General features: G+C 53.7%; 2 protein-coding genes across 7 annotated transcripts in view; one reads left to right on the top strand and one right to left on the bottom strand.

Moving 5' to 3' along the window:
• The window catches only part of Kcnab2 (potassium voltage-gated channel subfamily A regulatory beta subunit 2), an 80,933-nt gene extending 70,792 nt beyond the window's left edge, over positions 1-10,141 (bottom strand). For 2 of the 3 annotated variants that reach the window (XM_055615158.1, XM_055615160.1), the window contains exon 1: positions 9,946-10,078. The gene's annotated coding sequence lies outside the window, so the exon portion shown is untranslated. Of the gene's footprint in view, positions 1-9,945; positions 10,079-10,105 lie in introns of those variants that run through there. The other variant, XM_055615159.1, reaches the window with a different exon arrangement.
• Positions 10,142-10,146: 5 nt separating this feature from the next.
• Positions 10,147-20,894, top strand: part of Nphp4 (nephrocystin 4) — a 115,429-nt gene continuing 104,681 nt past the window's right edge. For 2 of the 4 annotated variants that reach the window (XM_055615154.1, XM_055615155.1), the window contains exons 1-2: positions 10,147-10,463; positions 17,773-17,953. In XM_055615154.1, the coding sequence (XP_055471129.1) occupies positions 17,819-17,953 (135 nt within the window). In that variant the 5' untranslated portion in view covers positions 10,147-10,463; positions 17,773-17,818. The remainder of the gene's footprint in view (positions 10,464-17,772; positions 17,954-20,894) is intronic. The other 2 variants (XM_055615152.1, XM_055615153.1) reach the window with 2 other exon arrangements.

The raw sequence follows: 20,894 nt of genomic DNA, 5'->3' as shown, positions 1-20,894 counted from the left end.
CATGTCATTTCACTGCCTCTTAGCATTGTGATGCCACTGGCCTGGGAATGGGGTCACAAGTGACACCTGCCCGGGGGTAGCCCTTGGGGTGTCTATCTCATCGGTGTCTGTGGTCCTAGCATGCAGACATTTATTTTATGTGACACTGGGAAGTGGCATTGCCATCTATAAAGTTCATGCCTTGGAACCCCCAACACAGTTGTGAAACTGCAGAACAATAATCTCCTAATGATACCTAAGTAAATTTGTGGTTTTCTGTTGGGCTGCGTTCACAGCTATCCTGGGCCGTATGTGGCCATGGACCACAGGCTGGATGGACACCCTTGGTAGGGCTTGGAGAAGGAACCCATTACCAAAAAAGCCTGTCCTTTGTTATCTGTGTGACTCAGGCAGAGTCTAGGTGGAGGACTTGCTGCCACTTGTGATGCAAAGCCAATCCCAACGGGGGCTGAGTGGGTGGGGAGGACCAGAGGTTCAGAGTACATACAGGTAAGCCACTGAGCCACCATGCACCTTGAGAGCTAATCCACGGTGAACTCGAGCTGCCAATCTAAATGATTGACTGTAAACTGAAAACTACAAGCCACGTCCTGTTTTTGCAGGGTACTGTTGAGGCTGATGGTTTGAGAGACGGGCCAGCTGTGCTGACGCCATCGACTGAGATGCTGGCGCCCGAGCCACGGCTGCCCTGTGTGCAGGCACTGTGTTGGGAGCCTCCTTGTCTCGGGGATATGTCCCTGTCTCCTCTCACCTCTGGCCTCACCTCGGTGCCTCTTGTCGCTCAGAGTGCTCTGTGCACGCCCTGGGGTATGGAGAGACCTTGGGCAGAGTCCTTCAACACTATGGTTAGACTCAGCAAAGCCACTCAGCCTGGAGGGTTGTGAAGGCTTCCTTCTGTGTGCTAGGGCTAGCCTGGGAAAGACGAGATCCTGGAGTGCAGAAAAAGATGGAGAGGTTGAGAGCACCGCAGGGCTGGGACATGCCTGTCTCAGCTCTCTCTATAGCCACCGACAGCTTCACTTGGGTTGGGGAGGGTCCTGGGAGGCCTCAAGTGTACTGAGCTCAGGGAACCTGGGCTTTGGTAAGTCTGTGGACCCAGCCTGGGTCTGGGCCGTGGGTGACTGGCCAAAGGGACATAGGTGTGCTGCCTCTTAGAGTGAGCTGCCTCTTAGAGTGAGCTGCCTCTTAGGGTGAGCTGACTCTTGCAGCAGTGACATTCACCATCGCCTAAGAAGGGCTAGAGAACGGAGCCTAGAAAGGGGAAGACGGATGAGGGATGTATCTGCTGCACAGAACAGGGTTTTGGGAGGTCTAGCAACGTCTGAATCTGCTCAGGAGAAGGGCTGACGGTCTCGTAGGGGACCATCACCTATGCCTGGCTCTTGTTCCATCCCAGCTCCACAGAGGGTGCTGGGTCAGGAGCATGGTGCCTCAGGACTAGCACCAAGTAGGATTCTGTTTCAGCCTCAGTTTCCCCCTCCTTAAAAGGAAGACGCTGACCTACAGGTATCACAGAGAGCACCTCAGGCCATTGATTACAGAGTCTTGGTCGTTAGCTTTAACACTGAACAAAATAACTGGACCATGCGACCTACTGAGTCTGGGGACAGTTGTTCTCCTATCCCTTTTAGGAGCTGGGAGGAGGGTCCCCTGGCTTAGGGCTCCCCCTTCCTCCCACTGTTCCACATGGCGTACCCTGGGGCCTGGCCAGGCCTGGGCACCCATACAATCTAGCAGGTGGCTGGGACACCCCAGAAGCTCTCCAGTTACCATGGCTACCATGCCATAGGGTGGGGTGCAACCCTTTTCACAGCATCCCTCAAGCAGCACTCACTGGGCTGTGTGGGTGAGGTAGGAAGGGAGGGCCAGCTCAGAGTGTGGGTCCTGTGTGTGGGTGTCTGGAGACAGGGTGTTACTGAAAGCTTAGGGCGTGTAATCTTCCCCGAGGGTGCTGTGGGCTCAGAGGTGGGGCGATCCTAGTCAGCTATTGTCTCTCACATGGCAATCAAGTGAGCCATTTCAGCCACAGGAGGCAGGATGTATTTTTGAAGCTGTTTGAGACAAGGTCTTTGCTTACTCAGCAGGACAAGCCCTTTCCCCAGGATGCCCAACACTTTCCACTGTCTCGTCCGGCCTTAATGCCGCCTTCTGGCCATGGTTTCAGGACTAGCTCTATCTCTCCTTCCTCATTCCACTGCACAGACGCTCTGCCACCATGGCCACTGAGCAGCAGAAATTTCCGTGGTGGCCCTTATGGCCCCTTAGTCCTTTTGTCATAACTCCCCTGCTCCCCGCCCCCATCTGGGGTCCCTGAAGGTAGCAACCATGCTCTGCAACTTTTCCAGTCAGAGGGCTCACTGCAGAGCAAACGTGGGAGACGGGGGCATGCTAGCACATCTGCCAGGGCCAACATCAGGCCCGGGATGGGGTCGGGGAGGGCTACCTTTCATTCTTCATTTGAAAAAGCCCTTTTGGGGTAGAGCTACTTTTCTTCTGGACAGCTTCCACTCAGGGCCCCCGGTAACCATTACGTGCAACCATTACAGGGCGAGACACTGTCTGTGCCTCATGTACCAGCCCGTGTGCTCCCAGTGGTCATTCCCAAACTGTCAGGATGAGGAGAAGGTATGGCAGCATCCCCAAAGCCCCCAGGTACTTCGGCACAGGCAGTGGGATCCCCTGGCAACCTCTGGCCTCTCAAAGGGCAGAATGTAAACAAGCAGGCTCGGGCTTTTCTCATGTGAGGAGCCAGGCGCTCCCGTGTCCCCTTGGGAAGCTCTGGGCTCTGTAGACCCTGCTCTAGGCTCTGCATCCTCCTGCAGAAGAGAGGGGACAAGGTGGCTCCCACACTACTGTCCATGACACCTGAACACTTCTTGGCCTGGGAGACTAAAAATGCCCTTTACTCATTGCCAGGGAAAGGCAGTATTCTCTTGGGGGTGAGAGGAGCCAGCTGAGCAGAGGCGGGAGGGGGCAGAGAATAGGAGCTGGCGCTCATGGGTAGCCAGGTGCAGTTGGGAACAGCAGGGATCCAGTCATGTCTACACTGTGACTGGAGTCTGTTTCTCTACATAGCTCTGCCCCAGCGCTGGACCAACAGCACCGTCTGCACTGCCCCGCCCCCCGGAGGCCTGGGAAACCATCAACAGCCTGGCTAAGCTCTGCCGTCAGAATAAGGCACACTTGTAGACTCAGAGCTGATGAAGCGAGCGGGCCACTCCAGTAGAACATGGACTCTGCCCAGTACTGAGAACTAACAGAACCCTGACAAATGTCCTCCTCCAGAGCTTTCAACCATCAGAAAATGCTCCTCCGAGTATCACAGTTTTAAGGAAAGTAGGGTTAGGAAAGTTCACCAACAGACCAAAGGAACTAGGAAGTGTTTCTCAAAGCATGGGGTTGGAACCCCTAGATCTAGGTTTCTAAAAACTACTGAAACGTGCCTCCCCTGTGTGTAGCCCGCCAGTCCCTGAGCTCTTCCTCTCCTGCCAGATTCTAAAGTCCTTTAGGCAGTGGAGTCCAGAGGGTCAGCCACTGACCGCTGGGGTCTGGGTCCTGATTCCACACACACCAGCTCACACACTGTAGGGCAGCTGTGTTAACTCCCAGGATTGATCGTGCAGCGTGTGATGCACAGCAAAGAGGAGACGGCTTTTAGTGAGGAGCCTGGGGCCTGCCTAAAGCAGGAGACGGCACGGGAGGCTGTCAAGCCCTGGCCACTCCTGTGTACAGGGCTCTCCACCTCTGTTAACTCAGTCTGGTCCGTCTGCAGCCGGCCTGCCTCCCTCCACGTCCTTTCCCTCTCTTCCCTGGACTACGGAATAATCTAGGTTTCCTTTCTTCAACTCCCTACTTAAATGCAGTTTCCATCCCCAGGGTGCACCCGCCCCTCTCAGAGTTAACCGCTAGGTGACCTGGTGGGGCTGGGATGACTGGCAGCTGAACCTCAGTACTACTTTCTTCCCATGCTCGTGGGTACAAACTACAAAGCCATGGCCCAGGCTAGCTCATCTACCTGGGAGTTCCTCTCTTGCCTGCTTCTTGATATCCACAGTCCACATGGACCCAACAAGAAGAGTTTGGGGCTCCTGGGCCCCCTTCTGTTCTCCCAATCACTGTCTTTCTCCACGGGCGCAACAGCCTCAACACCTCCTTTCTAGTTGCTATTCTCCTCCACATTCACACACCCGCCTGAAACTATACTGGATTATAGCCATGGCCCAGGTGTCCTAGTACCCCTTCCCCATGACCTTACCCTGTAGGGGTCCTCCCAGACAGTCCCTTCCTATCTCTGCTTATCGAAACCCTGCCTGTCTTCAAGGTCTGCATCAACAGCCCTGTCCACCTCTCCTCCCCAGCAGCAGCCTCTTCTCTGTTCAGACTCTGTCACTGAATCCCCTCCCAGGGGACATCCAGGAACAGAGCTGGGTGGGTCTTGCTCCTGTCAGTCCTTCCAACGCCTGCTGGTGAAGCCTTTAACCACTGATGGTATTGACAGGTTTAAAATAATGCTGTAAACTTTTTTTCCCTCCCGAGCAGATCCATGGTGATCTCCTTGTCCACACACTCTAGTTATTTCTGGCCCTCCTACAAAGAGGAGAGGGAAGGGAACTCCTTCTAAGAAGCCCCCACCGCCACTGGCTGGGCTCCTACACAGCCTTCCGGACAGATCTTTGTGCCCTGGGCTGCATGCGGCAGCTTGTAGGTAGCAAGGTCTGAGTTCTTGCTGAAAGGACATGAAGCTTCTGAGAAGAGATGGGATATGCAAACATGCCAAAGCCCTGTGCCCACGGGCTGCAGGGCTCAGGCAGGCAGGTGGACGTGGGAAAGTTCGCTGGCCCTCCATCCCAGGCAAGGGAGACCAGGGCAACAAGCACCCTCGCTCGCCTCCCGCCTCTACCGAGCAGAGTCTGCTGAACGCTCCCAGGTTCTGTCCCTTAGGTTCTTGGGGTCTATGCTGGGTTCCTGAAAGTGCTTTGCTTGGAGCTCAGACCCGGCCTGAGGTGCTGACACTGACTGAGCCGGCTTTGTGCCAAGAGGGTCCCAGGTGTGCTCCTGAGGGGTTGTTCTACACCAGATGAAGGCAGATGGATGAACTAAAGTGTGAAGAGAGCCAGAGGCTGGAGAGCCAAGTCTTTACCGTGGTTAAGCACCAAGGCTGGACCCAGAGGGACACTGAGGGTACAATCACAATAACCATGGGACCAGGAAGTAGCTCACTCACTGGGGAGATTCAAGAGAGAGTTGTTGGAATTCTTAGACCTCACATTCTCATGACATTCATGACTTTTGAGTTACAGTGACTAAACTACCCAACAAAACCAACTTATTGGAGGAGAGACTTATTTTGGCTCACAGTCCAGAGTGTCTCAGTCCATCATGGCGGGAAAGCCACGACAGAGTGCATGGTACAGTGTGCTTGTGGGAGATGCATCTTACATGGGGGCAGCAACCAGGGCCTTAGCTGTGCTCTCAAAGACCCACCCCTACTAACCCATGTTGACTAACTCACCCCCGTCTCTAAACGGTCCCATCTGGGGAGCCAGCGGTGAAGACACGAGCCTGTCTGAGACACTTTCATTCAAACGTTAACACCTTTGAATGTTGAAGTGGGGTTATTGGAAGGCAGTCAAGATTAAATGATAGCATTGGGGTAGGACCCCAGGACAGGACTGGTGGTAGCTTTATGAAGCAGGAGAGAGACATGAGCCAACACACGCTTGCTTGCGTTGTGGTGCTATGCCCCATGCCAGTGCTAAGATGGAGCCCTTTCACCAAATTGAGATGCCATGCTCTTGGACTCCGTGGCCTCCAGGACTCTGAGCCAAGGAAACCTGCATTATTATTTCTTTTTGTAGCTTATTGGGATTTGAAAGACAAGACAACAGTGGAGACAAACTGGAGAACTCAGAAGGCGCCAACTGGAGAACTCAGAAGGCGCCAGGAGGAGGAAGATGGAGAATGGGAGAAAAGTCAGAATTGGAGCGCGCAGGCAGGCTCAGCAATAGAAATACGGAAGCAGCTGCATGGGAGTGGAGGGTAAGCGAGGTGGGTAAGGGGAGAGCCAGTGTGCCCTGGGTGTTAGGGCAAATTCGATGAGAGTTTCAGCCAACATTTGGAGAAAGAAGATGGAAGGTGGGGGAAAGGGCCAAACTTTTGGAGCTAGGATTCAGAAAGTGGGCACGTTTGCCAGTGAATCTGCAGGCAACCACTAGCCTCTGTTCTTTGTCAATCACCTAGCTGCTGGTATCTTGTTATAGTAACTGAAAACAGACCAAGATGTGTGGCTTTCAGCCACTGGGCTGGGTGATGGATCCTAACCGCTCAGTGAGATCACAATGAGAAAAGCCGTCCCAGCTAGGGCTGGATTGAAGGCGGGAAGTGTTCTTCCTTTTCCCAGTCCTACTTATCTGGAACGATCCCACTTGCAGGTCCCTGCATGCTGGGAAGTCAGAAGATGGGCTATGTATATAGAGGAAGTCCAAGACAGGTACGCTATCAAACCAGGTAAGGCAGTCACCACCCCAAAGAGCTACCCCTGGGTCTCTGGGGACCAACCACACATCATTTGGCAAGGCAGGAGGAGATCTGCTAAGACCCTATTCAGCAAGGACACAGGTGGGCACAGGTGCCCACAGGTGTGCTCTGAGCAGCAGCCCTTGAGCTCTCCAGCATGCAGTGGAGGATGCAGGGGCCTGGGAGCTGCTCAGCCCCCCTGGGATGCTAGACCCACAGCCACAGAGCTCAGGTCAAAGGGAAAACCCCGAACCAACTCACAGAAAGGGTGGAGCCCAGATGAGTTCTCACCTGGTTCCAGGTGTGTGTTTACGGAGGGTCTGGTTCTTTTGGCCTCCTGGGCACTGGATGAGCCAAAAGAGCTCACCTCAGTGCCACCAAGGACCTAACTCTTGATAGACCCACTGTAAAGGAAGATGAGCCAGACCCAGTGCAGGTACCATGCCTCTTGGGACTGGGGTCCCCTACCACAGAGGTAAGGGTTTCTGTGTGGCATTTGTGGGAGCTTGGCAGGATCATGGAATGGGTTTTGGCCACCCAGTCCTGGCAGAAGAGGCTTCTTCACTAGCTGAGAAGGGCCTGTCTCCTATGTCACAGTTTCCCCTGAAGGTTACTAAGCCTATTCCATAGAATTATTCCCAAGATAAGGTAAGGTCAGCTGTACAGGAACAGCAAGGGCTGTTCTCTCCCTCACTGCAGCGGGGCCCTGGCTTCATGGCTCCCTGTCTAAACACATGGTCATGAACAACAGTACCTTTGTGCTGGGAGTTTGCCAGGTCAGGCTGACCATGTGAGAATTTGTTGTGGTCAGTTACACCTTACCAGTGGCCTTCCCAAAGGGCAGCCGTTGTGTGACTGGAGTACAGGTTTCCTCCACCTCGGGGGAAACACAGCCATGATGTGAATTGGGCTCAAGTAACTGTCAAGCTGTGGCCTGTCTCACTCCATTACTGCCTCGGTTGACCTTGAAAAAAAGTAAATCTCATTCCCCTGGGGCAGGAGAAGGCTGACCATTGGGTGGTCCAGACTCTTGTAACTTTAGAGCCGTTATCCCTGTGAGAGACTTCTTGGCTGCTGGGAGAGAATGATGGAGGGAGGCATGGCATCTTTGGCCTGGACGCTTGCAGCCAGCCTTTCCAGAGTGTTGCCCCTAGCAGCTCTTCTTTCTTCTTACTCCACTCTAGGAAAACACGCTGGCTCTGCAGCCTTTGGTGACACAAAGATTACTGAGAATTTAACCAAGGCTCGAACACATGTTCCTCCTGGCCAGTGTCCGCAGAAACTGAAACATGTTTCCCAGGGCTGTGAGACTAGTAGAGGCTTTCCAGTTTCCACAGTTGCAACGCTGAGTACCCACAAATACAAGGCAAGGACCCCCTTCTCCCTCGGGGCCTTCCCCGAAATCGCCACAGCAACACACCATTTCCTCCCAATCATCCGAGGTGAATGAAAAACAAAAAAGACAAAGATGCCAGCCCAAAGGTAGGGTGTTTTCTGAGCTGGCCAGCCACAGAACCCTTGGCCCCTGGGCTCCCAGCAAACATGGCCTGAGCGTCACAGCTCCCTGTCTCCTGGGTGGTTGGCTTTACGTCCACACCCTGAATCCAGGCTCCATCCCCACACAAGACTTCAGACTCTAGAAACATGGAAAGGGCTTCAAGTTTTTTCACGGTTCCCCTCTTTTTGTCCGTTGCCTGCCTCATGCCCCAGGCCTGTCTGGTACCTACAAGACATTTGTTGACTTAGGTATAGCAACGAGGCAAAAAGGGTGAATCTCTGTTTTTGAAGGTAATCTTCCCTGGGCTGCTTTTGAGACAGGGTCCTGCTACAGCCCATCACGTTAAGGACCACCAAGGCTGGTGTGGACTTGGAAAGCTTCCCTTGGGGAGGCTGTAGGCTGGACCTGACTGACAGGAGGACTTCAAGAGTCAAGTGTACTTTGAGGACCCCATGCTGGGAAAGCCCAAGGCCAGGCCCTAGCAATACACAGTGGCCTGGGCAATGCAGAACACCGTGTGCCAAGTGAGAAGCAGGTGGACTCTTCACACACACACACACACACACACACACACACACACACACACACACACGTCCCCAAACCCTGCCAATGCTGGGCTTGGGTGCAGCTTCAAGAGCAGACTGGAAGCTTGTTCTTGGCACCAAAGGGAGTTGGGGGCTGGTATTTCTGAGGGGGAGGAGAAATTGCAAGGAAAGAAGAAACCCTGAGGCGACAGATAGTGGGACAGCTGTGGACGGAACTTAATGTCCCTGCTCTTCGGTGTCGATGTATTAATTTCCATAAATGCTAATAGTCCATCTCTCCAAGAGCTATTACTTATGTCATCTCCCTTTGGATGTGGTTCAACACGGGGCAGACAAATGGAACGGAACAAGAGGCAAATCCCCACTGGTGGGTCCCTGGCTCCTGACCCTCTTCCAAGTCTGGTTTCTGAATGTGGACCCCACACCTTTGGGGTCCAGACCACCTGCCTATCCGACATGTCCCTTTCACACCAGTCAGCAAAGAAAGTTACCAACTCCAAAAATGCTGAATCACAAAGTGAGACTGAGCACCAAGCGGGGGATGGGTGAGAAGGGAGATGGTGGCCCATCAGTGGGCAGCGAAGGGTGAGAGCACCTCAGGGTGCTCCAGGCATGCCGCAGGAGACCCCAGGACTAAGGCCAGGAGAAGCAAGCAGGGTATGCCAGGTGGGAGGGAGGGCAGGTGGGCAGGTACAGCCTGCTGCAGATACTGCAGCAGGCAGCAGTGCAGCAGTGGAGCTCCGCATCCTGCAGCAGCAGCAGCAGCAGCAGCAGGTAGGGAGGCTGGGAAGTGCTTGATGACACCGCCTGGGCACAGCGGGAGCAGCTGAGGGTGAGGGTACAGGTCTGGAGACAGGGTCAGGGGGAACAAGGTGCAAAGAGTGTCCAGGTGCTGGGGGCACCGCAAAATACAGAGAGCGGTGCGGTAGTCGTTACGTGGATAGGAGGGGCTGGGAATGGGTGGGGAGCTGGGGTCGACACCAGAGGGACACCCGGCAGGCAGCAAGGACGAAGGATGAGTCTTGAGGAGCAACAAGGAGAGAGACGGAGAAGACAGCTCCTAGGAGTGCATAGAGGTCGGGAGAGATGATGGGAAGCAGGGAGGCAAGGGCGAGGAGAGGATGCAGGGCTGGATGGGGTCGGGCCGGGGACAGAAGTTGGGGGTCCGGTATGCAGGTCGAAAGGTGGGGCCAGATGACAGGAAAGCAGAGAGGGTGGGGTGGGGGCAGGGAGACTGTGGAGAAGGAGGTGAGGAGGCTGGAGAAGAGGTGAGAACGCCGCGGGGGCAGGGATGCGGAGCCGGGGAAGAGGAGATGGAGGGGGACCGAGGTGGCTGCGAGCGCGCGGCCTCGCAGGTGCCCGCCGGGGTCGCCCCGCTGCACTCACCTGGGGGCCTCCAGCTCCGGATCCCACGACCCGCTCCGGATCTTCCTTCCCGCCCTGCCCTTGCGACTTCAGCACCCCCGAATCCCGCTCCCTCCGGCAGGTTCCGCCCGCAGCATCTTCACCTCGTGGGACGCCCGCGGCCACGCCCCTAGCGACCTACCATTGGCTACGACTCACGCCAGTCATATTCTCCCTGGCGGTGACCAACGGAGTCCAAGCAAACCGTGCTGCTCCCGCCGACTCGTCGATTGGCTGGCGCGCGGAGTCAGAATCCTGGGACTCGGGTTCTCATTGGCCGCGCCGTCTTGACGGAGAAAGTGACGCGAGGCAGGCTCTGTGCGGAGGGAGCGGTGTCGCGCAGGCCGGGGCTCCTCGCGTGGGTGGCGTCGGATTGGGCTACCCCCTCGGCCAGCGCTGGGCCCACGAGACCTCGGGTTCCGCTGGACACCGGTCGCCCGATCGCTGGATCCTCGGTGCGGGACGCCTTCCGAAGCGTGGATCCGGTGCCGGTCTCCTAGGTAACGCGCCAGCGGTGGACTGAACCAAGTGCGGGGGAAGTCAGCGTGTGTTGGAGGCGCGGGTGGCAGCAGAGCCTCGAAGAGGCCTCAGCGTCCCGGGTGGGGCCGTGCATATTTCATCTCATAGACGACCCGGTATTCTTAAAGCACAGCACGGAGCACAGGGACTGGTTCTGGCTCGCGTGGGTCGCATCGTGTACCCCTCGCATCGCCATTGGTGCGTCCCGGTTGCCAGATGAAGTTGGGCGTCTGGGTCTCCATCGGTTAGTCCTCTGTCTTCTGACCCGGTGCTCGCAGCAGTCCGGGGCTCAAACGGATGCGGGGCGCTCGCCAGAGCCTTAAAGATTCCCACGGCCTGGTGTGCGCGTCTCTTTCCCAGTCCTAATCCGTGCAGCCCGCTCAGGTTCCTGCGGCCCTCGAGGCACTGGGAGGCCCCTGGCCCTGTCCATGTCCAGCCCTTGGGGCGCAGGGTCGGCCTTCTCCACGGCGCGGAATTGCAAACCAGGCTGCTGTCCCAGTGTGTCTAGTCCTGCCGTGGTCGGGGGAGATGCTCTCGTGGCTCAAGTGGAAGTTCGCGCTGAAAGTAGCATTGCGGGGTTAGGGGACGGCCAAGCTCTCACTGTTCCAACCCTGGTCTCATTTGCAGTTTCCATGCGCCATAATTCAACCTTGTGCCCCCAAACTGCCCTAGCACTATCTGGCTCTAGTGCTTGTACCCAGGGATCTGTGAGATTATCCGCTTTGTGGATAGACCATGTCTTTAGTCCCATAGCAGAGGGTGGATGAGGGCATGCCGGGCATCCCTTTATCAGACTTACATACAGGTCAGGTCAGCCAACCCCCCCCTCACACAAGACGTCTCGTTCTTCTTTTCTGGGAGGAGGCTTCCCTGAGCCTGCCACCACTGTGAAATTCCAGCCTCTCTGGTTTCCTCCCCCGTCACTTGTAAATGAGTCTTGGTCGTGATCGCGCTGTGTGATGCATTACCCCCCTCCCCCCTTTCCTCCCTCATTTCCGTTTAGTATTGCTGTTGGAGTTGACCTTTTGTCTCTGGAATGCACCAGGTGTTAGCAAACATTTATTAAGCAGACCTGCGGAAACTAAGAGCCTAAGACTCCATCCAAAGCTTTCATCTTGCAGGTTGGAAGCAGGCAGGGAAGCTGAGGATCTCCTCAGAAGCTGAGTCAGAAATGGCCCTCATCCTTGGTCATCTCCACCCAGGGCTCTCGCTGTCCCCTTGCAGACATCTTGCCCCCCTTGGCTTCTCCTGGCTTCCTGGGTGAGGAGGAGAGTGCCGTGGTGTGGACTAGCCACTGTCAGCTGTGAACTCCAGCCTGAAGCCCAGCCTCTGTGTAGGGTAGACTGTGGTGACTGCCTTCCAGTTGTTTGAACATGTGGACAGTTGTGCCCGACTCAGCTTGGGCTTCAGTAGCCGCTGGCTCATTTTCCTGTCCTCTGTAGGGAGGCCATGGTACCCTTTTCCTGGGTTCAAATATGGAATCTGCCCAGTTTTCTTTCTAATGTTATTCCTTCCAGTGGACCTTTGTTTCCTTTCTCCAGGCCTTTCTGTTATGGGTGTTTGTAGGGTGTGAGCCTGGCTCTGGCGGCCCCAGTGTGTAATCGTTGCCAGCCCAAGTGTGGCAAACATGGCTAGGGCAGGCTTTGCCCTTCTCCCAAATGCCCCCCTGCTTGCTAAAAACCATTAGATTAATTTACTAAAGCTAGCCCCCAAGGTCTCTTCCCTTATTTGGCCACTTCTTCCTCCTGACACTGACTACCAAGGTCCAGCTACCAAAGTGTTGAAGTCCAGCAATCAGAACTCCCTTTGGCTCACCTAATTAACAGGCCCAATTAAAATTAAACATATCCTAACACAGTTTCCACATTTACCCTTATAAACTGCCATATGTGTATGGGCCATGTCTATCTCCTCTCTGTCCACAGGCAGTCCTTTGTTGTCTGACCCACCTCCCCACATTTGTCAGGGACAAATATCCCTTACCCCTCTCCCTGTTCCCTTCCTATTCTCCCTCATCCTTTATCTCCCATCTTTGTCTCTTATCCCTGCCATTTGTCCTTCTGGGGCAAATGAATTTCCTTTGTGCTGAGAACACTGGTTAAAGAGATACATAATCGTGGAAAGCAGAGAAAGATGTATTCAGTGTGGCTACCCTGGGAAGAAGAAAGGTCATCTTAGGAGCACTAACATGAAGTTTAGGCATAAACAGAGCAGAAGGTCTGTGTAACTAAGCAGTCCTGGTCAGGGAGTACTTAGGTCCTGTCCATCACTGACCCATCCTTGTCTGTGCTCCTCCTGCAAGGTGGTCTGGAAGTCGGAATTGTGTGGAGTCTCTTCTTCCCAGGGAACAAGTTTGTCCTCTGTCACCTAGGCTTTGACTTTCCCTTCCCCCAGCCTGGTGCACCTAGGGAAATTTTACTTCTTGAGGGTTACTGAGTGTCTCTTTAGACTATCTTCTCTGCCAGGGCAGTTCTATTTCTTTCAGTTACTGACAGATTCTCTCCAAGGACTAGTGCTGACTCAGGGAGTTCACAGCCCTTCCAGGACTGCATTCAGCACTCAGCCCTGGATGATGTTTCTGTAGAGGGCTGTGGGGAGGCGGGGCCCCCCAGATCCCCACTGTGAACATGACAGGCAGTAGAGTCAGCAAGGAACAGGCAGATCATGGGAGGGTAGGCTAGTGCTTGGATGCTTTTCAAAGCTTGTGGACTGAGGATACTAGCCTGAGAAGGGCCGGGGCTGTGTGAGGACTTAACGTCCGGAGAGCTCTCCTCTCCAGAAATGCTCAGGATGCTCTCAGGTATGGATTCTCAGGGAGCCCATACCTGTTTGAACTGGAAAGCAGAGAATAGCCTCTGTCCAGGAAAAAGGCCAGCCAAGCTCCTCTCCATTGCAGCTCCGTTTGGTTATGTGATTTTTCTTAAGTTTTCCTGTGGAATGCCTGGCAAGGCCTTGGGAGGGACAGTTCGTTGCCTTCTGCCAGGAGCTGGCCAGAAAGCAACCATAATGAGATAGGCAGCAAGTGCTGTCACCAGCAGAAACACAGTTAGGGCCATCTGGGAAGTCCCTCGCCCCCAACAGGAGGTGGCTCTGGAGTGAGTGTTGGCCACGGCTCTTTCACTAGTGAGCAACTCTGTGATCTTCCCATGCCACAATGGGATGTCACCAGATGCCAACAATGTTTGTTGCTGACCAACATTGATTCTCATCCAGTTCTTACTCTCAGACATGCAGAGTCTGTCTTCCTGAGGTCAAGGTGTGGGCAGGGCAGACCCTCTGGGGCTACCAGCTGAGGATGTCATTTCTAGCTCATGGAGGCACCTACATCCTGTGATAACTGGCTTCTCTTTCCTCTGGAGTCCGTGGCCTGTGCTGTTGTCCTCTGTTATTTCCAAGCCTTTTGCCTATCTCTCTCAGGTACCTGTGCATACACCAGACTCTCTGGATGGCCCAGCACAGCCTTCACCATCCTGTGCAAAATCTTGTTTGATGTGAAAAGTGTTCCCAGGCTCCCGGGATTGGGATGAGAGTGTTGGAGACTGTTAGTCAGCTTGCCAGGAAATTGGACTCAGGGAGGAGCAGGATAGTCTCTGGATTTCCCTGTGGTACCTGAGTGTCTCTTGGGATTCTGGGCTAGTCTCCGGCAGCTTCTAGCTGTGCAGGAATGCCAGTCCAGGCTGAGTCTCCCTGGGGAAACTTCGACTATAGGGGGGAATAGTGGGGAATCACCTGGTTCCCTCTGACTGGATTGGAGGTGGCCCTCCTCATGCATGGAATGGGTCCTTTTACAAAGAACAGGGGTGGCAGGTCATCCTGGTAGCCTGGCACATCCACACGGAGATGGGTGGCTTCAGATGACTGAGGGGTGCCTGGTTTGTAGGTGTGTCCCAGGGGAGGCTAGGACATAGCCAGGAAGCCTGAGGTAGGGCTGAGTGGGGAGACTGACAGTCTTGTCCTTTTCTTTCCTCATGCACTCTGTGGGCGTGGAGGAGTGACCCCTTAGAGTTCATGAGGACCCTGGCAGACTTTAGTGTCTGTGATTTCTGTCTGTCCGTGTCCACTGCATGAGAAGTCAGAACCCAGAAGCATCAAGACACTAGATATTTTTAAAATGGCAGCAGCAATCCTGATTGCATGAACACAAGAAAACCTTTCAAATCGCCTTGTGCTCGTGCCAATGTCTTCACTGGCTTAGGAGAAGACAGTTTGTTCTCTGTGCTTTTGCGTCTACTTCCTCTGCTGTCTTGCTTGGCTGAAGCCCTTATAGGAAATCCAGCCCCCGCCGGGTAAGGGGCGGCCAAGGCGTGTGCTCTCGGATGTTACCCTCCCCTCCCAGCATCGGTGTTTCTGGTTTGAGACAGGGTCTCTCTCTATAGGTCTGGTTAGCTTGGACTGGCTGTGTAGACCAGGCAGGCCTGAACCTGTCCTAATCCTCCTGCGGTCTCCCAGTGGCTGGTATTATAGGTGTGTGCTGCCATGCCTGGTGCTGGGGGTGAAACACGGGGCATGTGCTCGCCAGGCAAGCCCTGTGTGGTCAGTTTCTCACAGGCTGTTTTAAGGTGGAGTCCCGGCTCACCAACTGACTTCTTACACACTAGCTTCTTCCTCAGGATCTTTTGTTGTGACAGGGCTTTGAACTGTTATGGTCACTGGTTTCTGGTTACCTCAGATGTTCTGGCACTCTGAGTTTCATAGATCTAACACATATCTACACATGTAAGCACATACTCTCCGAGGATGGCTCCCATCCTGTCGCTGTCCTGCTCCTGAAATATGACGCAGTCGGGTTGGATGCAGAGGATACAGGTGTTTCCAACTCAAATCTTTGAAAACTCGCTGGTTTGGGATGCGTTGGGCAGTGCTGAGCCTGCACCCTCGGGGGAGAGTGAGTAAGTAAATGGCGGCGAGATGGCGCAGGGAGGGAAGCCACATGGTTTGTGCTCCGTGAAGAGAGACGCCTGCTGTCCTTGCTCCTTGGGAAGTGGTGACTCACACTGTCCATCAACAGAGCGAGTACCAAATGCAAGTGCTGGTGGGCCTGTGCCTTCTTCCTTTGAGAGAGCTGACCACTGTGTGAGTCAGTGCGACTCCCAGAGCTGCCTCCGAGCCCAGGAAGAAGAGCCGTGCCTGTGGAGTGGAGCCCACAGCTGAGCTGACACGTCGTGCTGTTTGCTTCTCATCAGTGGCCTATTTGCTGGTCTCTGCAGCTGTTTGTGGTGGCTCAGCCACGAGGCTGGATGATTCGATGTCGATTTACAGTTTTTCTGTGCTGTGCTTAACTTTGTCCAGGGATTTATTTCCTTTGGAATATTTAGGTTGTTCAAATACTTAACCATCCTTTCCTTTCAAAAGAAGTAGTCATTGCTGGCATGGGTGCCACTGCCATGAGCAACTATGTGAGGGGGAGATGGGAGAGAAAGAGAAGCAGACCAGTTTGCGCACTTTGGAAATAGCGCAAGGGTGGAACTGGAGATGCAAGGGTGATGAGGAATGGTCTGTGTGAATAACCTGTGCTGCCACCTGAGGCCATAGTGAAGTCCCCAGTCCGCTGAGGGCCATGTCTAGGTCCGTGGCCCTGGAGAAGCAGAAGTCGGTGTCCATGTTTGTGGCCCATGTTATTACCAAAGGCGATTGGGACAGTTCTGGTCTGGGCTGTCACCTGGAGCCATGGGATATACCAGAGCAGAGCAGAACTAGCCCTGCTCCTCACCTGGGCATGTTGGGAGAGCTGGCCCCGCCCTTTACTGGCCACAGCACTGGGGAGAGCACCCCCTCTTCTGGCACCTTTCCTGGGAAGCATACTAGAGCTGGCCCTGATGGAGTGGGGCATGGGTGAGCTGGCCCTGCCCCTCACCATGGAAATGCTGGAGAGCTGGAGCACATGAAGGGGTAGGTCCCGCAGAACCAAAGCTGCAGAATCTCCATGACACAAGGCAGCAACAGGGTATCTGAGCATAGTCCCTGTGAGGATCCGGTATTGAAAGTGTGGCGGAAGCCAGAGGTCTCGAACCAGACCAATGACTCATTGCAATGACCATTTGCAAGTGAAGCTGTTTGGACAAAAGGGTATATACTACTGTGTGACAAACCACAGCTTCTATGGGGAGATAGCTTTTGTTTATTTTGTTTCCTTTATTAGTGGAGGTTGCAAGGGTGGAGGGCAGATATGGAGGGATGGGGAGATGAGTGGGTCTGGAGTGCATGAGAAGATTTTTCACAAAGAAGCCAGTAAAAGTTAAAAAAAAGAAAACTCCTTAGTTTTACTCATTTTCTTCAAAGCGACTTACTCTCTTTCTTTTTGGGAAAGTGTCATTCGAAGCTGAGGTTGTCTCACCGTCATTCCTTCATTGAAGTAGTGTCAGCAGAAATGCAGGCTGGGCGGGCAGCAGCCGTAGCAGGCGTTCCCCTGGGGTGCCCAGTGGCCTGTGGCTTTCAGCGGGCATGGTAGTACTTCATGCCGTGTTTTTCATCCCAGTCTCGTAGTTTGTACCCAGCTGTACAGATGTAGTGAAATTAATAGTGTCCCTGCCTCTGCCAAGGACCTTTTCTGATGAAGCTGCTGTTTGTACTATGTGGTGACGCTCGGGGCTTTCAGGGCTGCCGCTGTGGCTTGTGGCCCACCTGACAGATGTCACCAGGGTAGAGACACAGAGAGCAGTGGTGGTGTTGGTGGGCTGCTCTTGGAGGCTGCAGCTACTGCCCTTCTCCCGCTTGCCATTCTGGGACCTAGCATTGGACTCCTATCGCCTCCTCGGCGTGGTGACCCCGTCTGGCTGCACAGGGTTGGATGACACCCTGTGGGCAAGGTCACAGGAAGTTGGTAATGCTGACTCTGGCAACAAGACACCTTGCCACGTAGCCCAGCCCTTTTTTTTCTGCCCTTTTTTTCCCATGTATGTCTCAAGGTAACTGCCAGTTGCCTTTGGCAATCAGTCCCCAAGTCCACATTTCCTTTTAGGCAGACCAGTAGAGGCTGAGGCTGGCACCTCATTGGTTCCCGTTCGCTCACACTCTCTGAATGTTTTAGGGATTGGGCTTCACTCGCCATCACTTCTGGTGTCCTTGTACAGCTGTTCAAAGTAGCTCTGCATATCCCCATTCTTAAACCAGCCTCTGAGCCCAGGGTGATGGTGTCCCTCTGGCATATTTCCTTTGCAGCATTGGTTCAGGTCAGGAATGTGGCAGCCACACTGGGGTTTGCGGGAATGGGTTGGGGTTGGGGGCTCCTCCGGGAAACTTTCAGAGTCAGTGAGCACTGGGCTGATAATTGTTGCCTTCGTTTTGCTACAGATGTTGCAGGGAGTCCTGGAGGCCCAAGTGAGGCTGGACGGGCAGCATGGATGAGTGGCAGAAGGCCTTCACCCAAAACACACTCGTCCCTCCCCATCCGCAGAGGGCACGCCAGCTTGGGAAGGAGTCCATAGCATTCCAGTGTGTCCTCAAGTGGCTTGATGGACCACTCCTTAAGCAGGTAAAGAGATTTCTGTTGGTTGTCAAATGATGATGTCTGCGATGAGGCTTCCAATTAACATTGATTTTCACTTATCTCCCGAGTCTCATCACTGTACTGGTACCTTAGGCTTGACAGTACTTGTATGACAGAGAACATGGGATTTGGCCACTTGGTCAGTACCTTTGTGTCCTATGTGGCCTGTGTGGCCTTGTTAGGCCTTGCGTGCCCTGTGTGGCCCTGTGTGGCCTTGTGTGGCCCTATATGGCCCTGCTTCAGTCTGAGATTGGGAGAGTACTGCTCTGGGTACCTTGGCAGCTTTGCCCATGGACTGTGGAAGCCCTTGTGCTTGGATGTCTGCAAGCCTAAGGCCTATGCCTACCTCTCTGTACCCATCCGGGTTCCTTTCCAGGCAGCCTCTTGTGAGCTAGTGTGAGTCACTGCTACTCAAAGGGTGTTCTGTGTGGTCTATGCCCTTCTGAAGCTCATTGTCCTCCAGGAATGCCCAAGAAGGAGCCGACCCTGCCATTGAATGTGCAGTGTTTCTTAGAGGAAATACGGGTTGGCAAGCCTGTTGTCTGCTCCTGATGTTAGGTTCACACACATTCAGTTACTAGCCATCAGCAATGTGCAGTTACAAGCCCTCTGATGGAGTGCCTCCTGGTGTTTGCCACGGCTTAGGTACCACGGTGTCAGCTGTCCTCTTAGCATTCCACTCATGCTCATCACTCAGCCTCGGCCCTGTGAGTTGGCGCCAGGATCACCCTCATTTTACAGAAGCCGAGCAGAACCTGCAAGAGGGAAGCCAGCTGCTTGGGGCCACCTCTTTCTCTGGACTGCTGCTTACCTGGGCTGGCTCTGGATGTCCTATCAGGGAGCTCACAATGCCTTTGACAGCCCTCTCTCTCAGAAGGTTCATGAAGGAAAGGTTCCCTCACTCCCCCCTTGTTTTTGTAATGTACAGAGTTTGACATTTTCAAGGAACACAAAGACAGCAACAAGGACAGTGGTGTCCTATTGGGGATGCCGCCAAGATCATCTGCCTTTCGTACAACCCTCCCTAAACTCCAAACCACAGTAAATATGCCTGTGTGTATTTATTATGTATTCAGTATTATTAAGGATTCTTTTACTTATCTGTGTGTATCTGTGTCTGTAGGAGTTTATGTGTACCATTTGTGTACAGAGCCTCTGGAGGCAAGCAGAGGAAGCAGAGGGATCAGTCAGGAGTGGTCTGGTGCAGGAGCCGGGCCTCTGCAAGAGCAGTGGTGCTCTTCCCCGCTGAGCCCCTGGCTCCTGTTACTATTACTGAGACAGGGTCTCACTGTGTAGCCCAGAATGGCCTCAGAACACCTGATCTCTTGCCTCAGGTTCTTGAGTGTTGAGACATAGATGTGTTCCACTCTACCTGGCCCATTTTCCTCTTTTAAGTGTAAATGATTACACACACACACACGTACAAACACCCCCCCCCCCCACATATTTGTTCTGTACCTTGCTTAAAAAACGATTTTAGAAACAACATGTGTGAAGATTGTTCAAATTACATGAGGAAGTTTTATTTTGTTTTGAGACGGAGTCTTGCTCTGTAGCCCCAACTGGCCTGTTGCTCTGTGAACCAGGCTGGCCTTGAGCACATAGTGCAGATTAAAGGTGCATACTACTGTGCCCAGTTCTCATTCTTTTTTGAGACAAGACCTCACTATGTGGCCTAGGCTAACCTCAGATTTAAGATCCTTCTGCCTCAACCTCGTGAGTATTTAATTTGAGGGATTACAGACTTTAAGCCATCATGCCTGACTGTATTTGCATTATTTTTAATGTATGCATTATGTATAGAATAATTCCTGTATATGGTATTCCTGATTAAAAGTCAGGTCAAAAGTTAACATTTAAGCCCGGGTGTGGTGGTGCACGCCTGTAATCCCAGTGCTCAGGGAGGCAGAGGCAGGTGGATTGCTGTGAGTTCAAGGCCAGCCTGTTCTACCAAGTGAACCCAGGACAGCCAAGGCTGCAGAGAGACCCCCCAAAATTAACATTTAAGGCCACATTTTTGCACTGTTGATAGCATAGTATTTAAACATAAGGGCACAGGTAAATTAGAAGTCAGCGGGAGAAGGTGAACCCTGTCTGCACAGGGAAGCGTGTGTCCACACCAGGAAGTGTCTGATAGAGTTCAGGGTGCAGGGATGTGCCAGGGGTAAGGTAAAAGACATGCCACACAGGGGCCACTGCAGTTCCCAGGGCTGAGTGCACCCGTTCCAGCACCCCAGTCACCCACAGGCCAGGACACACAGGCCTCCATGTTGTACCACAGTTAAGACCAGGAATCCAAAAGGACATGGGCAGATGAGGGAGGGAAGAGCATGGGCCCCAAGGCCCTCCTGCGCATTGTGCCTGTGAGTGTTGACCCCCGGTGTGGCATGTCTGGGAAAATCACAGCGAGTGTGTTTTCTGACTTGCTGCGGTGTCGAACTGTAAACCCATCACAGTAAACCTAGAAAATACTCAAATAGCTGGAAATTAGCACACTGTAAAATCACCTCTGGGTCAAAGAAGACTCCACAGGGAAATGAAGAACTAACTCAGGCTGAGCCACCACGGATGACCAGTGGTCATCTTTGAGAATTAGCCTGTGTGGGAGGGTGTGGGACATCTCTTGTCAGGGAGTCTCCAGATGCCAGAGGTTCAAGGACACGTAAAACGAGACTACAGTAACCTAGGGGAAAACAGGACATCCCTCTCTATTCCCTGAGAATCTCAGCTCTCTTGCCTCAGGGCCTAGCATCATGCTGTGCCCTCTGCCCGCTCCCTGTCCTCACACCCCCGTGGCCTGTGTTCCTCTTAGTTCTCAGCCCAGATGCATTTTCTGGGAGCCCCTTTCCTGACTGGCCTGTCTAAGTTTTCCTTCACGGAGACCCTTAGGCATTTTCTTCTTTGTTCTGGTGCCTAGAACTGTGCC

Source organism: Psammomys obesus, unplaced genomic scaffold (assembly GCF_907164565.1).
Source record: "Psammomys obesus unplaced genomic scaffold, mPsaObe1.curated_primary_1811, whole genome shotgun sequence".
In the NCBI taxonomy this organism is placed as follows: domain Eukaryota; kingdom Metazoa; phylum Chordata; class Mammalia; order Rodentia; family Muridae; genus Psammomys; species Psammomys obesus.
Note: the sequence above shows the minus strand (reverse complement) of the source record. Positions and strands in the feature narration are given on the sequence as shown.